We start from the raw sequence: 17373 nt of genomic DNA, 5'->3' as shown, positions 1-17373 counted from the left end.
TAAAAAGTAGAGACATTACTTTGCCAACAAAGGTCCATCTAGTCAAGGCTATGGTTTTTCCAGTGGTCATGTATGGATGTGAGAGTCGGACTATAAAGAAAGCTGAGTGCTGAAGAATTGATGCTTTTGAACTGTGGTGTTGGAGAAGACTCTTGAGAGTCCCTTGGACTGCAAGGAGATCCAACCAGTCCATCCTAAAGGAGATCAGTCCTGGGTGTTCATTGGAAGGACTGATGTTGAAGCTGAAACTCCAATACTTTGGCCACTTGATGCGAAAAGCTGACTCACTGGAAAAGACCCTGATGCTGGGAAAGATTGAGGGCAGGAGGAGAAGGGGACGAGAGAGGATGAGATGGTTGGACAGCATCACCGACTCAATGGACATGGGTTTGGGTGGACTGAGGGAGTTGGTGATGGACAGGGAGGCCTGGCGTGCTGCGGATCATGGGGTCGCAAACAGTCAGACACGATTGAGTGACTGAACTGAACTGATACCATTTCACGTTGCTAAGCCATCTTAACTATTGCTTTTATCCAGGCAGCACCCCATCAGAATGCCATGATAATTTTCTCTCTCTTTTTCTAAATAACAAGGCCAACACAATGGATTTTAAATAATGACCAAGGATTTTTTTTATTCATTAAGTTTTAGTATCATTACAGAAAATGTTATGGTACAGAGTTGTTTAACATTGTTTTTTCTTTGCTCTTGATTTCCACATGAATGCTGGTAACACTAATATCTGTACAAGATCAGTCTTTGATTTTATTTTTTGTTCTGTACAATTTTAAATGTATTGGTTAAAAAGGCTGTCAGCACTTAAGGAAGCATTTTTTCCCCCAGTTTGTTTGTTCAAATAAAAGGTATCCAGTTACTGCCCAAGAGTACCGTGCCATGAGGCTACTGGGACGAGAGACGCTTCTCCCCGGACGCTCTGCGGGGATGGCTCTCCTTGAGGCAGGGCAGGGCCGCCACCCAGTCACTCTTTGTTTGGCACTGTGCACATAAACACGAGATACATGATAAAGAACAAGCAGAAGCTCTCTGTAAAGCAGTTATGAAGCATACTAAGAAGGGAAATCCAAGTGTTGCCTATGCTAGTATAAATAAGCAGACAGCCTTGATTTAAGAGCATAAGTAGTTGTATTTTAAAGATGAGAAAAACACAAGTTCTGCAGGCACCTACCGCTGTCTACTAAAAGCTATCGCTATCAGACCTAGCATTGAACACACAAAGCAATTTGCAAGAAAGGAAAAATTTGCTTTGATATAATCAGAATAGAGTTGTCTGTTAAGATTTATTTTTAGGTGTTTTTTTTCTTTAAAAGGTATTTAAATTCTTTTGAAATATAGTTCAAGATGTTGACTATACAGATCAACTTTTATCCAAATCAGAAAAACTAGCTGTGCCGTTGCATATTACAGGATACAGTCAATGATATGTGGACATGCATCAAAGCTTTCTCCCACTGGTGATCATCATAGCCGTCCGATGACCATGACGTCCACCACCTCGCCCTTGTGGAGCTCCACGTACTGCTCTGTCTTTGGAGGAAGCATCAATAATCCGTTGGCACTGCGCATACTCATCAGACGGCTGCTCATCTGATTACCTAGGAGGAAATACCTTATTACAGCAGCAGCAGCATCACAGTGTATGTACATGGAGCCCTTGTAGTTCTTCTCAAAATAAAAACTGATGAACAGAAACACAGGTGTTCAAGAGGAAGAAAGATGATCAGACTTCTCAGTATCTTTTTCAGGTGACCTAGCTACTGTATCCTACTACCTTCTCATTGAACTTTAAAAAATAAACATTAAAAATTATTGTTTAAGAGAACGAAACCAAAATTTTACAGCACTGTGGAAAATGCCACTGAATTTCTCAATTCAGGCTAAAGTGTGATGTGTGTCTAAAAGAGAGGCTTTTAAAACCTATTAAAATAATTATGATAATAACAGCAGTGGCTATCATTTCTTTTGTATTTACTTAAGGAACAGACAAGGTGGTAGGCATTTTACTCAACTACTTTATTTAATTCTCGACACCTCAAAAGAGGTTAGGTAACTTGTCTATGGTCCTACTAACTAGTTGGTGGCCAAGCAATCTCTGATGGCAAAGCCCATGTTCTTACTCATTGTGATAACTGATGTTTGCACTTAAGAGGATCTTTGTTTAAATTTTTTCTGGAATTGCACCAAAAGTCAGGTAAATATGACTAGAGAAGTTGGGGATAAAAATTTAAAGTCTACAGCAGCTAACTACAAAACTCAATTATCAGAGCTGATTTCTGAGTCCTTAGAACTTACCAATATCTAGGGTATAGTAAAGGCTACAGAGAATCACACTCTAATTGGGCTTTAATGTCACATTTCAGCATGGCATAGCCACAGTCCCCTCCTTTTCCTAAAATCAAAGTTATGCTTAGAATTTACTGGTTGAACAAACAGATAAAAATCTTCTATAATTCTAGATTTGTATTTCAAACGTTTGTCTAGAAATACAGTTCCAAGGAATAACTAAACAATTATTAGTCTTTTTTACTCTTGTCTGTTATGTAACGCTGTTTAGGAATAACTTAACATCTAATCTCTCAAACGGGAAAATGTACAATAATTATAAAATTAGGTATACTCAAGGAAGGAGGTTATACATAAGTTTATTTTAACAGAATGAGTGCAAAGAGATACCTGCAGGTGTGAATGACTAACCTGTACTCTGTGCCCAAGGTAGTGGTTCTTGGTGATGCCAAGTCAGTATACACCGATGGTATTCTGGGCGAGGATCCAGTTTTACATCACATGATAACTACAGAAAAAAGAGGAAAGGAAAATAAACTCAATAACTCTTAAACTTGATCATCTCTTAAAACTATAGGGTGGTGGTAGTCGTGCAAAGAGTGCAATGGACAGGGAAATATCCTGGCATTGTGCTGTCTCCACCACGGCCGCCTTATGTTCTTAATACAGGAAGTCCAGAGGTTGGGTTGCTCTGGTAAAAAGAGAAAAGAAGGCTACGAAGTTGGTATTCACAGTATGCAAAAGGGTAGATGAAAAATACAAAGTCTATTTTTGAAGTCTAATTTGACCTATGAATTGAGAAATTAAGGCAGATATTTTAACACTGAAAATAAAGGAGGCACACCTCAACAAACAAGCTCAATACATATTTATCTGTCTATCCATCCATTTGTCCATCTATCCATCCATCCATCCATCCAGTAAACAGATTTATTGGGGTGCTAATTTAGCAACTCATTCATATACTTATCTTTAATATAAAACGGATAGTTACTTTCATTTTTTAAAATTTTCATTGGAGTACAACTGATTTACAATGTTGTGTTAGTTTCAGGTGTAAAACAAAACAAATCAGTTACACATATATCTACTTTTTTTAGATTCATTTCCATGTAGGCCATTACAGAGTATGCAGTAGAGGTACCTGTGCTATACAGTAGGTCCTTATTAGTTATCTATCTTTTATATACTAGATTCATAGTAGTGTGTATAGGTCATCCTAATCTTCCAATTTATCCCTTCCCTCTCCTTACTCTCTGGAGGGCTTCCCTGGTGGTCCACTGGTAAAGAACCTGCCTGCCAATGCAGGAGACGTGGGTTTGATCCCTGGGTTGGGAAGATTCCTTGCAGAAGGAAATGGCAACTCACTTCAGTGTTCTTGCCTGGGATATCCCATGGATAGAGTTCGCAAAACAGGTGGATACAACTTAGCAACTAAACAACAACAACACAACCTCCTTATTCCCCGGTAATCATAAGTTTGTTTTCTACATCTGTAAGTCTATTTATGTTTTGTAGGTAAGTTCATTTGTACTTTTTTTACATTCCACATATAAGTGATAACATGATACTTGTCTTTCTCTGTCTGACTTACTTCACTCAGTATGATAATCTATAGGTTTATCCATGTTGCTGAAAATGGTGTTATTCCATTCTTTTTTATGAATGAGTAATATTTCACAGTGTATTAAAAAGCAGAGACATTACTTTGCCAACAAAGGTCCATATAATGAAAGCTATGGTTTTTCCAGTAGTCACATATGGATGTGAGATTTGGACCATAAAGAAGGCTGAGTGCAGAAGAATTGATGCTTCTGAACTGTGGGCTGGAGAAGACTCTTGAGAGTCCCTTGGATTGCAAGGAGATCAAACCAGTCAACCCTAAAGGAAGTCAATCCTGAATATTCATTGGAAGGACTGATGCTGAAGCTGAAGCTCCAATACTTTGGCCACCTGACGCGACTCATTAGAAAAGACCCTGATGCTAGGAAAGATTGAAGGCATGAGAAGAAGGGGACGACAGAGGATGAGATAGTTGGATGGCAAACTGACTCAATGGACATGAGTTTGAGCAAGCTCCGGGAGATGGTGAAGGACAGGGAGGCCTGTCATGCTGCAGTCCATGGGGTTGCAAAGAGTCGCACATGACTGAGTGACTGAACAACAATTATTCTAATTAGGCTTTCTCTCTGGAATCTAGACTAAAATTCAATTCAAGGGTGTTTCTCCTTAATTAAATCACACTCAACTCTTTCATGTGATATTACTTATGTTTATATGCTACTTCATATCTATTGGGGGTGGGTAACTTGCCCCCCAATTTATTTATTTATTTACTTGACCCCTAATTTATTCTGTGCTTACCTGAGGACAAAAATCTCTGTCTTTCAACCTCTCCCCATGGGTATGTGTGTTCTCCAGTTCTAAACCGTAAGAACTATCACATGGTTGTGTCATTTGCTGCACGTTTCAGCTTTTCCCCAGCAATGGCACTGACTGGCTCACGGCAGTGCAGTAGAGCAAATACTAGCCTGTGAAGATACCAGCACCGAGGTTCTACTCCCAGTCTTACTGTTAACTGGTGTGCTGTACTGGAAAGTTATTTTGCTTTCCCATACCTGTTTGTTCATCTATAAAATGGGATTGTTTGTTTTAAAGGAGTATATTTATGTTAATTTAAGAAATAAGAACTGCATCAATTTGAAGTGAATGAATTTTTTTCACAGCCTCACAAAGAGCTGTTCCTTTTGTAGCAAGAGATGAAGCTAATCAGGTTTTTGTAGTATTTTACTGAAATGCAGAATGTTTTATTCACTAATATATTTAGTTGTACTGACATTATAGTTCTGGTATATCGTATCAGTTAGCTTAAGAAAGCACCTATTTACTATGAGCATCAGTGCTTAAAATAATGATGTACCATGAGTAAACACACACATATATTTTGGTGGAAGAACATTGCAAATTGTGGATGTTTTACTTTTTTTTCCACTCATTCAAAATTGGGCAGTGAGCTATGGATTAGGAGTCCTCTGCTTCCTTTGAGTATTTTTTCTGGTGCATTGCAGTCACTCAAGAGATAAAATTGTATTATTTGGTGTGGTATTATATGGTATGCTCTACATGTAAATATCTAATGGAGAGAATTAGAAAAGAAAAAAAGAAAGGTCAATGAAATGAGATGAAAAGCCACATACTGGGAGAAAATACTTGTACAAAGCATGCCTGATAAAGACCTGTTATCCAAAATATACAAAAAATTCTTAAAACTCAACAATAAGAACATGAACAATCCAATTAAAAACTGGGCAAAAGAACTGAGCACCATAGCAATGAAAATACATATGACAAGTAAGCATATGAAAAAATGTTCAACATCATATAGAGAATTGCAAATTAAAACAACAATGAGACATCACTAGATATCTACTAGAAAGGCCAAAAATCCAAAACACTGGCCACACCAAATCCTGTTGAGAATGTGGAAGAACAGGGACTCGTCACTGGGGCGGGAATGCAAAATGGTACAGCTACTTTGGAAGACATTTTGGCATTTCTTACAAAACTAAATATATCTTATCATACAATCCAGCAATCATATTCCTTAGTATTTACCCAAGTGAACTGAAAGTTTATGTTCATACAAAAACTTGCTAAACAAATATGTTTAGCAGCTTTATTCATAATTGCCAAAATTGGAAGCAATAAAGATGCCCTTCAGTAGGTGAGTGGATAAATGGTGGCATATCCAGAGAAAGGATTATTATTCTGTGCTAAAAAGAAATGAGCTATCTAGCCATGAAAAGTCATGAAGGGAACTTAAATTCATATTACTAAGTGAAAGAAGACAATTTGAAAAGGTTACATACTGCATGATTCCAACAATATGATATTCTGGAAAAGGCAAAACTATGGAGACAGTAAAAAGATCAAGGGTTAGTAGGGAGTGAGGAATGAACAGGCAGAGTGCAGGGGGTTTGGGGGTTGTGAAAGTGTATGACACTACAATGGTGCGTGATATGTGCTAAGTCGCTCAGTTGTGTCCGACTCTGTGACCCTATGGACTGTAGCCTGCCAGGCTCCTCTGTCCATAGGATTCTCTAGGCAAGAATACTGGAGTGGGTTGTTATGCCCTCCTCCAGGGGATTTTCCCAACCCAGGGGTCAATACATGTAATTGCATATATCAAGACCCATAGAATACACAACAGCAAGAGTGAACCCTAATGTAGACTATGGACTTTGGGGGATAATGAATGTGTCACTGTAGGTCCACTGATTGTAAAAAATGTACCACTGTGGTACAGGATGTCAACAGTCAAGGAGATTGTGTGTGTGTGTGTGTATGGGGCGAGGAGGAGAATTAATACAGGAACTCTACTTTCTGCTTAATTTTGCTGTGAATCTGGATGTGCTATAAAAAAACAAAATTTGTTAAATAAAAAAGGGGAGAATATTTTGTCCTTCCTCTTTGTCCTGTCCATCTTTTAGAGAAGTGACCTCTAAGAATTATCTAGCATAGTAAGGAGTTAACTATAAATACAGTGTAATAATGTTATGGAGCCATTTATATGGTATAAAAGGGCACAAAGAAGTAAATAATCAGCCTTCTTAGGGACACTGGGAAAGGATTCACAGAGGGCATGATGATGCCTGAGTCTTATGATTAAGGAATTTTCTAAGCTGAGAAAAGAGAAAGTGGTGGTTAGGAGAGAACCTCCTAGGAAGGCGATCTCATGCTCATCCTGGAGGCAGTAAAAAGCTTGGTATGGTCAGAATGCAGGATGGGAAGCAGATAACACTGGAGGGAAAACAGGCTTTGGGATGGAGGGCCTCCTATGCTCACTTGAGTGTCTGAATTTAACCCTGGGGTCATGGGAAGCATTGAAGAATTTTAATTGGAGGTGCTGACAATGATTAGTTAGACAGAAAAGGGATTTAAAAGGAGGCAAGATTAGAGGAAGAGAAAACATCAAATGTTGGTGCCATCATTCAAATCAGGCTTATTTGGCTACAAAACACAGGGGATGTGGATGGTGGAGGGGATGTTAGGAGAATGGTGAAGATCTGGAAGGCTGGAGTAAGGAATGGAAAAAGCTGATCCACAAGATATAAAAGGTTCTTCAAGGGGCATTTTGGCCCCTTCTGAGATTTGTAAATTGGAAGTGATAACTCGAACAGATGTACACTCTTCTCCAGCTGTACTCAGTGCCCTGGGAATAAAAGTGAAGGACAAAAAAGGGAAAACTGATTCATCTTTGTGGATTCTTAGAGTGATTGTAGTACAAGGAAGGAGAGGCGAAAAAAAAATTGAGGGTGTTAGAAACAGTTGAAGTGATACACCATAGGATTTAGGCTGGATGAGAAAAGGGTTAAAGCCAGAAGGGGCTTATGGACTGAGGAAAAACAGTGAGGTGTTTAAATTCTTTTATATCTGCTGGTAGGTAACTTGTCATTGTTCTTGAACTGTATACTAGAGTTGGTGAGTTTTTAGATGGAGAACTTCATGGCATTGAAAAGGACGGGCGTGTGTGTGGCTGAAGCAAAAATAAAATTATCAAGAATTATGGAAATAAAGCAACTGATGATAAGAGGTCAGGCACAAAAGAAGACTTTTGGACAACTGCCAAAACCTGAATGTGTTTGGAACGTTTGCTGGTGATAATATGGGAAGGCGAAAGCTCCAGGAGACTTGCGGGGAGAGGTTGGAGTAATTGCTGCACAGACTGGAAAAGAGAGTTTGTGAGAAAACAGATGACAAAGGGGATTCAATTTGAGTGGAGGCCCCAGGTGACACGCTCTAGGCCCTGGCTGATATTGAGGGCCTGGACTCTGTTTGAGTCTTGTCAAAGCGTCCAAAGAGTGGTTTTAAAGGAGCCTGATACTAACTCTTAAAAGTACTAGAGACGTTATAAGCACTGATTTCATTAGTCTAAAAGAGAGGGGCTTGAGCTCATTTGCCCCACAAATCATCTGAAATTTATCTTGTAACATTAAAATTCTTATGCATGCTGGTACAGATCAGTTTCAACTTCATTTTCCCAAAGTTTCTATAACCTAGATATAATTTTCATCTCCTAGTAATAATAAAACTGGCTTACACTTCTTATAAATCATAGACAGTTCTATCATTTTCAATATCTGTTTTTAATCAATCTATAGGCCATAATATTCTCACATAACAGGCATCATCATCTTGTGATGATCAATGACTAACCTTTTTAAAAAGCTGAATAATGTTCCATTGTACACATGTACATCATTTTCCTTACCTATTTATCTGTTGTTGGAAATTTGGGTTGCTTCCTTATCTTTGCTATAGAGGATAATGCTACAATGAATGGTGGAGTGCAAATATCTCTCTGAGATCCGGATTTCAATTCTTTTGGACATATATCCAAAAGTGAGATCGTTGGATCATATGGTAGTTTTACTTTTAATTTTTAAGGAAACTCCATACTGTTTCCCATGAGGCAACATGGGTATACCTAGGGGACATCATACCAAGTGAAATAAGCTAGTTACAAAAGTACTGCCAGATCCCACTTATTCATCTAAAATAGTGAGACTCACAGAGGCGAAGGATAGAACAGTGGTTGTCAGGAGCTGAGGGATGGAGGAAATGGGAAATTGTTGTTCAATGGATATACAGTTTCTGTTATGCAAGGCGAATAAGCTCTACGGCATCTGCTGTACAGTATATTACCTATAGTTATGTGGTACTGTGCATTTTAAAATAAGAGGATAGTTTTCACATTAAATGCTCTTACCATGAAACAAGCAAATCAAAGAACACAAGGGGATTTCTGGAGGCAATGGATGTTTAGTACCTTGACTGTGGTGATGGTATCATGGGTGTTTGTGTTTGTCAAAATTTTTCAAAATGCCTACATTAAATATGTGCAATTTGTGTATATAAATTATACCTCAGTAAATCTTAAAAGAAAGAAAAGCACTGGCTTAGTATTAGTTTAAATTGCCAGGAAAATTGTTCACTAGTTACATGGAAACTGTATTACATAGTTAGTTGACTAGTAGTAAATCACGTTGAATTAGTGTGGTGAGAAGGGGACTGTAATTTCTGAGTGACTTTTACTGCAGGTATAACTTAGTAGTCCTTTTCCAAACAATATGGTCACCCTTTCCTTCTGTTTCCTAGAGTCTCTTTCTGGTCCTTTAATTATCTTTTCTGAACTGTTTAAAATTGATCAGTGGGGTCACAGAAAAAGTGATCAAATAAATTGCTATTCTCTGTAAGTTTTCCTAGGGAAAAGGGAATTTTTATCCCTCCTTCCATAGGGTTTAGTATTAGTTTAGTATTCTATTGACCATTTTGTCATTACATATCCATTCCTAAATGGACTTCTAGCTGAAGAAAATTATTCCCTTCAGGAGTAGTGGAATAATGTGGGAAGGGAATAAAGGGGACTCCTTTCCCTTTGTTTTCTATCAGGAAGAGAGGAATACAATCATATTTTCCTTCAAAATTGACTCAATGGATATGAGTTTGAGCAAGCTCTGGGAGATGGTGAAGGACAGGGAAGCCTGGTGTGCTACAGAGGGTCGCAAAGAGTAGGACACGGCTAAGTGACTGAATAACAACAACAATATAATATTCTAGATGTTTGTTTTGGGCAGTTAAAAAGTCATATCCTTATTTGTTATTAGGCTCCAGTTTGGTTTCTGGTCATTAGAAAACATTACCCTGGCTTTGATGATGGTTGGCCGAGGATCCAAGATGCCTTGCATCTTTCTCAGTGCAGGCACAACAAAGAGATTGCAGGTGACCACGGCTGACACAGGATTCCCTGGAAGTCAACCAAGCAGTTATTTATAGTATACACATAGAAATTTGCCAAAAAATCATGAATGTCTATACCTTCAGGTATCAAAGGGAATGAAGTGCCTAACCACTAGCCTTCCTCTTTTGAATCACCTTGAATCCAAAAGGATGCCAGAATAGAGCTATAGTCAACCAAATGGCACAGAGTGTGTAAACACTTGGATCTACCAGTGAAACGCAGACTTCTGATGCACAGAAGCTGCTGAACAGCATTTATTTTTGCTTTCCTGAGAGCCATACGTTGAAGCCCTTACTAATCAGTTTGTACTTGCTATTTTTAAAATGGCATAAAATTACATAGTAATATATACTGAGTGCAAAAATATATTAGCAAGTAGAATAAGCATAAAGAAATTTATCCATAATCCTCCCTACCTAGAAATTTCTTTAAATTAAAAAATATAAAACTAAATGATTTAAAATGTGAAGGATTTGAAGGTGAGTACTGTTAGGAACTGAATTATGTTTCTCTCAAATTCACATGTTGAAGTCTTAACCCTTCAATGTGACTGCATTTGGAGATAGGACTGTTAAAGAAGTAACTAAGGTTAAATGGGCTTCCCAGGTGGCGCCAGTGGTAAAGAACAGGCCTGCCAATGCAGGAGAGGTAAGAGACACAGGTTCAATCCCTGGGTAGGGAAGATCCCCTGGAGAAGGACATGGGAACCCACTCCAGTATTCTTGCCTGGAGAATCCCATGGACAGAGGAGCCTGGCGGGCTATGGTCCATAGGGTCGCAAACAGTTGGACACAACTAAAGCAACTTAGCACGCATGCGAAGTTCAATGAGGTTGTAAGGGTGAGGTTCTAATCCAATAGGACTGGTGTCCTCATAAAAAGAAAAAGAAACATGAGGAGTGTACACAGAAGAAAAGGTCATGTGGAGGCGTTGGGAGAAAGTGGCCATCTGCAAGCAAGGGAGAAAGATCTCAACAGAAACCAACTGAGCTGGCACCTTGAGCTTAGACTTCTAGTCTCCAGAACTGTGAGAAAATAAATTTCTGTTGTTTAAGCCACCCAGTCTGTGATATTCTGCTTTGGCAGCCTGAGCAGAATAATACAAATGCCAAGTTCTTTTACAGTTAAAAGAAAAATTTGAGGAATTCAGTTGTACCTCTCCAAGAAGAAATCTGGGTGTGTCATGCACTTCAAAGGCAAGTAAGGTGAGCTATGAAAAAATGATTGAGCTGAGAATAACAGATTTAGTTTCTTGTGTGGTATTGTTAACTAACAAAGCTGTGTGACCCTGGCAAGAGTTCCAAATCTTTCTAGGTCTATCTTCACTCATTCACAAAATAAAAAGTTTGGATGATATAAGTCTCAATATCCCTGTTGGTTCTAAAATTATAATTTTAGTAATACTTTCATACAGTGATATATGACTGTGTGTGTGTATATGTGTGTGTGTGTGTGTGTGTGTGTGTGTGTGTGTGTGTATAGTGGGGGTAGGGAATGGCTTGTGGCTTTTAGATTCCCTTGGCCTGGTTATATGATGCTAATTTCATCATCAAAATAAAAGGCAATGGCTGGTTTAGCCTATTACTAGTTAAAACCATACCTTTAGTTTTCTTCTACCTACAAAAGCAGTTAAAAAGAGATTTTTTTAAAGTTGTAAAGTGATGAGTGACACAATTATTTCAGTAAAAAAAATTGTTGTTTTTCTGAGTTATTCCACAGGATAGCAGACTCTTAGTGACAATTAACTGCTTTACTCTTGAATCAAAATGTAAACAGATGGAAATTTTTTTGGAAAAGCAAAAAAAGGGAAAAAAAAAGAAAAAAAGCTCAACAGTAATTACAGTATTCCTGTAATGCTACTGCTTGATAAAATTACTCTATAAAAAATGAATTGCTCAATGTAAAAAAAAAAAGAGACTGGAAGAACCAACTCCAAAAATCTGAAAATAGTGGTTATTTCGTGTGAGGGAGATTATGGATAACATTTCTTATTGCTTATCTAAGTATTTTCTAATGTTTTACAGTGAACACATGTTACTAGAGTAAGTTTAAAAAGTAAAAAAAAAGAACAAGTAGATACACAAGACTTTTAAACTGCTTTAGAACTTATCAAGATAAGTAATGGCTTTAAATGAAGGACTTTAAATAAGCAAAATCCAATTCTGAGTTTTCAAATCCTTGTAAAAAGAACCACTTTGCTGGTTTTACAATCTGAACATGTGAATTGTTGCTGCCCTCTTTTGGTACCTTCAGGCTGAGCATAGAAAATCTCAGAGGAGCAATTTGAAAAGTAGGTTATTTAATTGTAACTTCTTTGGTAGATAAACACTTTGTTAGTAACGGCAAAATAGGCTCCCACTATAACATACTTTGTAGGTCAAGTCATATTTTCTGTAGACAACATAAACAGTCTCTTCTAAGCAAAATGAAGCTAGAAAGAGGTTACCCTTTCTCTACATAATGGTGTTCAGAGTATCTAGGGATATATTAAAGGCCTTAAGGAGTTTTATACCACAGATAAATTTTGAGAACTAAAACTTTACTTACATGTCCTCTCTCTTAATGTGGTAGAAATCAAACCTCTTTTATGCTTATAGATAAGAGGCTTTAAAAATATTTTTAAAGTTCTAAAAATTTTTGCCTGCCTTTTCTTTCTATCTCTATTTTGAGATTTATATATAAAAAAGCAAATAAGCATCCCAAAGCCACCAGACTTGTACATCTGAAAGGAATAAGTAGGTTATTTTCTGAAGGAATCTATGCCAAAACATAGAGAATGGAACATTGCTTACAAATCAGAGGAAATTTTAGAAGTTGAAAAAATAACAAGTAGATGCAATGTTGTATTTCTGTTGTTGTTCTAGTGTCTGCAGGGGTGATTCAAGGCCCTTTGAACACAATACTCTAGTTGTGGGAGATGATTATACTGCTAACTTTGACCAGTGTCCTGTAAGTGCCCCAGAAAGATGTAGTAACAGGTAACGCTTATCATCTTAGGGTCTGAATTGTGCTTTGAAAGGTACTATCTAATTTGACTTTTGCACAAGCCCTATGAAGCATATATTTGCCCCATTTTATAGATGAAGAAACAGCTTCAGAGAGATTACGTGATTTGTTCAAGGTCATACAGTATGCAAAGCTGGGGCTTGAGCCCAGGTCTTTCAGATTCCAAATCATGTCACCTGGGGCACAAAAAGATTTTGGTTATTTTTCCAGAAAAAAACAAAAGAAAGTATTTAAGTTATTCTTACCTGGTAGTGCAAAGATTATTTTTCTTACACCATCAATATCCAAAGTTGCAAATGTCGTTGGCAGGCTAGAGGAAAAATAGAGGATATTTGTTAGTGACTGCTAAGCAATTTGATGAGTAAATTAAATACTGTAGTTTTCTTGTTATACGGTTCTTCATACAGATCACTTACTCTCTAAAAATACTTTTCTGTTGACTCTCCTTTAAACCTTTATAATTTGCAGTGAAGCACAATTAAATTAATTTGTTTTTAGCATCTTCTGTTTTTAACCAACACTTCCCGGTTTTCTGTAGTTTACTTTGTTTCCTTCTTGTCAGTGCCAAAGAAGTGTATCCCAAACCCCAGTTTCTCTAGCCCTTTAGTTTAATAATTTCTAATGCGTTTATTTCCGGCTGACCAGTAACAATCATTCCTTTTATCAGATGACTATCTGGTAAGACATGTCTATCAGATAACCACCTATTGTTGAAGATGAGTATTTCTCAGCCCTTTAAGACTATACTCAGCAATAAACATAAAAGCTTCCCTCCTATGAAGGGAATTTTTTGAAATATCAAAACAAATAAAATATAATGACTAGAACAAAATTAAAGCAATAATAATCTTTAAATTTTATTTTTTAATTAATTTATTTTAACTGGAGGCTAATTGCTTTACAATATTGTGGTGGTTTTTGCCATACCTTGACATGAATCAGCGATGGATGTACGTGTGTCCCCCTGTCCTGACACCCTTCCCACCTCCCTCCCCATCCCATCCCCCTGGGTTGTCCCAGTGCATTGGCTTTGAGTGCCCTTAAAGCAATAATAATTTTAAAATATTCTCAAATTATACTTCCTTAAGGGTCTGACAGGAATTCTCATCACAGGGGTGTGGAGACGGGTGTGAGTGGCATGAAGAGGGCAGGCGGTAAATAAGAGTGATTTTTTTTTTCTATTGACTACCCTTCATACAGAATCTCAGCTAAAATTTTTATTATAGAAATGAAACTTGAGTGATGCAAAGTTCTTAGGGAATGCTGAAATTTCCACATAACTAAAAAAACTACCCAAACTGTTTTCCTTTTTACTATTTTCATGGACGGGCTGAATGAGAAAAGGATCACTCACACATAACCTTTTGCAGTAACGATGAACATTAACATTTTTGATGAATCACAGGCATCATTATTAACCAATTCTACTCGGCTACGATACAGTGATATTGGGTTACCAGAGTATTACACGACATAACACGACGGCATACGCCGCAGTGTTTCTACAGTTCTTGTTTCTGCTTTTTCTCCCCCTAGTGTTTTATTTTTCTGGGGTCCCCTTCAGATGAGACTTAAAGCTGGCCTTAGGTCTGGGAACCAGAGAGTAGTAATAGTTATATTGTTAGAATGATAACAATAATAATAATAGAGACTACCACTTTTAAAGAAACATCTAAGCATTATATCCATTATTTCATTTAATTCTTACAAAAATCCTATTAAGTGACAATTATTATTCCTTTTTATAGATGACGAAAATGAGACTCAGAGATTAAGCAATTTAGCCAAAATCACTCAGATACAAAATGGGGAAACAAAGATTTGAACCAAGGTTTTTCTAACATTATGGTTCATAATTAGATAAGGCTCTCATAGGGTATGCTGTGAAGTGTTACTATATTGGCTTCGTAACATCTATTTTTGTCTACTGAGGCCTTTTTTGCTTACTTCCTGATTCTTTGCTGTATTTTAGAAAACAGAGATTAGACTGTCTTATCTATTTATAGATAGGTTATTTGGCAATGATTGTTACTGTGTGATGAAAATAATTTCCAAGGTACATTTTGACAACAGCTATGTTCACTGCAGATGACCCATAAAAACTGTGATTGGTAGATCTGGTTGATAATATGCCAAATGTTTTTTGAGTATCTCTTTGTCTAAAATGAAAGAGGTTAATTGCATTCTGAATGCACTGTATGTGGGAAGAGCAAAGCTAAATTGTTCTTCAGCTTTCTATATTTCTTCTTGTTCTACTATTAAGTAGCAATTACTTTAAATTCTTATCTTCAGACAAGTATAAAATTCTGGCCAATTAAAGGAAGCCCATTTAAAGTTCTAAACCACTTTTTTTTATAGCAAACTAAAACTCATACTAAGAGTGAGGAGGGAATACATGACACCTTCCCTCTATGTATTTAAAGCTAATTTAAATCATCTTTTGAATCTTGCAGACAGGTAGTGTGATTTCTCTAAAGATACTCATTTTAAAAAGATTCCATTACAATAAAACATTTTGTAATTTTGCACTGCTATCATGGTTGTCTTATTGCTAGACTGTGAAGTTTCTCTTTAGGATCTGGAAAGCTATTTCCTTAAAACTCAACACCTGTTGTTCGTTTTCCCTCTTGAGATCAGAATGTAACAGCTTTTAGACTTTAAGGGAACACAAATATTTCTCCCCTAGAGGTGAAGGCAAGTAATGTCAGCTTCATTCTCACTGCAGATTAATAATCAATTCAATTTTTGCAGTTAGGGAGAAGTACATTGACATACTCATGGGATGTTCTCTGTATTCTAATCAAATTAGTACTGCCCATGGGGACAGGAATTTTAAAAAGTCTGTGTGTACTCATGGCATAAAGATATTTGCTTAAGACAAAATATTCTTAGTAAGAATGATCCCAATCCAACAGCTTCAGTAGTAAAAAGGTCCTGTCAGTGGTGGCCATATTGGAGCAACTACAGAAATACAACACCAAGAATTCTGAATTCTATCAGATTGTGGAAAGGCTTTAGGAATTATCTTAACTTCATACTTAAACATAAAGCCCAATCTCTGTCTTAGAACTGACATGAGGTCCCAAATAAATCAGGGAGATCAGGAGGGCTGGCTTGACACTTAAAAAAAGCTTCTTTCTAGAAATTTCTTCCATTTCTCACGGCTCACTTGTAATAACTGGTAGGTCCCACCTCTATTCTCAGGGTTCACATGAGCACCCATCAGAGTATAACCCTGAACTAAAGCATCATCACTGTTGTCCCGGACAGCATGGAAGTGTGCTGGAATGCTCACCCACACACTGAGGCCTTTCAACACTGTTTTTATAATGTTTATGTACCAAAGACTTAGAGAGTAGCAGCGGTCTGAACAGACAGGCTATTGCTTAAAGACATGGCCACACATATTTTATCAACACCAATGTTTGCATTCTTTGAGGATTTATAATGGATTACAAAATCTCCGGCCATTCCTCAGGGAGTTATTAATTTTTAGGACATATGCAAGATCTAGGTATGTGTTTACTTTTCTTTCCTCTTTGGAGGTAGTAAGCATTATGAAACACTATTCACGAAGTATTCTTACAAAGAAAAAAACTGAATCTGAATCTAATCAAACTTTTAGATCTAACTTCTAGTGTACAGAATATACTGGAGAGAGAGAGAAACAAGTCAAACACCACCACAAGGAAGCAATCAGCCAAACCTATTCACAAGGACAAAGGATTCAAGTTTTGCAACAAGTCAATGGCATACTAAAAATGTGGGAGTGGGGGGGAGGTATTAAATGTTCTTGTTTAATAGAGAGTCAACAACCAAATACATTGAGTAGAGCTAACTCAAATCCTAATTCAAACAAAACATATATAGGAAGGCATCCTCTTCCCTGACATTTGGGAGACTTTTCAAATATGAGCAGGGGATTAGATGATATTCAGGTGTTCTTATTTACTTTTTTAGGTGAGATAATGCCATTGTGATTATATAATACTGCTGTTGTTATTATTAGTATTTGAGATGTATATTAAAATGCCATGTCTAGAATTTGTTTTAAAACAATCTAACCCTCTGTCCCCCCAAAAAGGTGAAGGAAGGGATTGATAAAACAATTAAGGAGAAATGTTGATAGTTACTGAAGCTGGGTTATGGGGTATAGGGGGTTTCGTTATACTCTCTGCTTTTGTGTATGTTTGAGAATTTTCATACTAAAATGTTTTTAAGTTAGAGAAAGAGCTGAAAAACAGAAGGAAGGAACTAGTCATGGG

At 37.2% G+C, this 17373-nt stretch overlaps 1 protein-coding gene across 19 annotated transcripts in view; it reads right to left on the bottom strand.

The window, feature by feature from the left end:
• Nucleotides 1-608: 608 nt before the first annotated feature.
• GPHN (gephyrin) overlaps nt 609-17373 on the bottom strand; it is a 525210-nt gene continuing 508445 nt past the window's right edge. For all 19 annotated transcript variants that reach the window (XM_081513386.1, XM_081513387.1, XM_081513388.1 and 16 more), the window contains 4 exons: nt 13354-13418; nt 10006-10109; nt 2714-2810; nt 609-1614 (listed from right to left, as the gene is read on the bottom strand). In XM_081513386.1, coding sequence (XP_081369512.1) covers nt 1481-1614; nt 2714-2810; nt 10006-10109; nt 13354-13418 — 400 coding nt within the window. In that variant the 3' untranslated portion in view covers nt 609-1480. The remainder of the gene's footprint in view (nt 1615-2713; nt 2811-10005; nt 10110-13353; nt 13419-17373) is intronic.

The sequence above is a fragment of the Giraffa tippelskirchi genome, chromosome 7 (genome assembly GCF_054371585.1).
Source record: "Giraffa tippelskirchi isolate mGirTip1 chromosome 7, T2T-mGirTip1v1.2.pri, whole genome shotgun sequence".
Taxonomy (NCBI): domain Eukaryota; kingdom Metazoa; phylum Chordata; class Mammalia; order Artiodactyla; family Giraffidae; genus Giraffa; species Giraffa tippelskirchi.
Note: the sequence above shows the minus strand (reverse complement) of the source record. Positions and strands in the feature narration are given on the sequence as shown.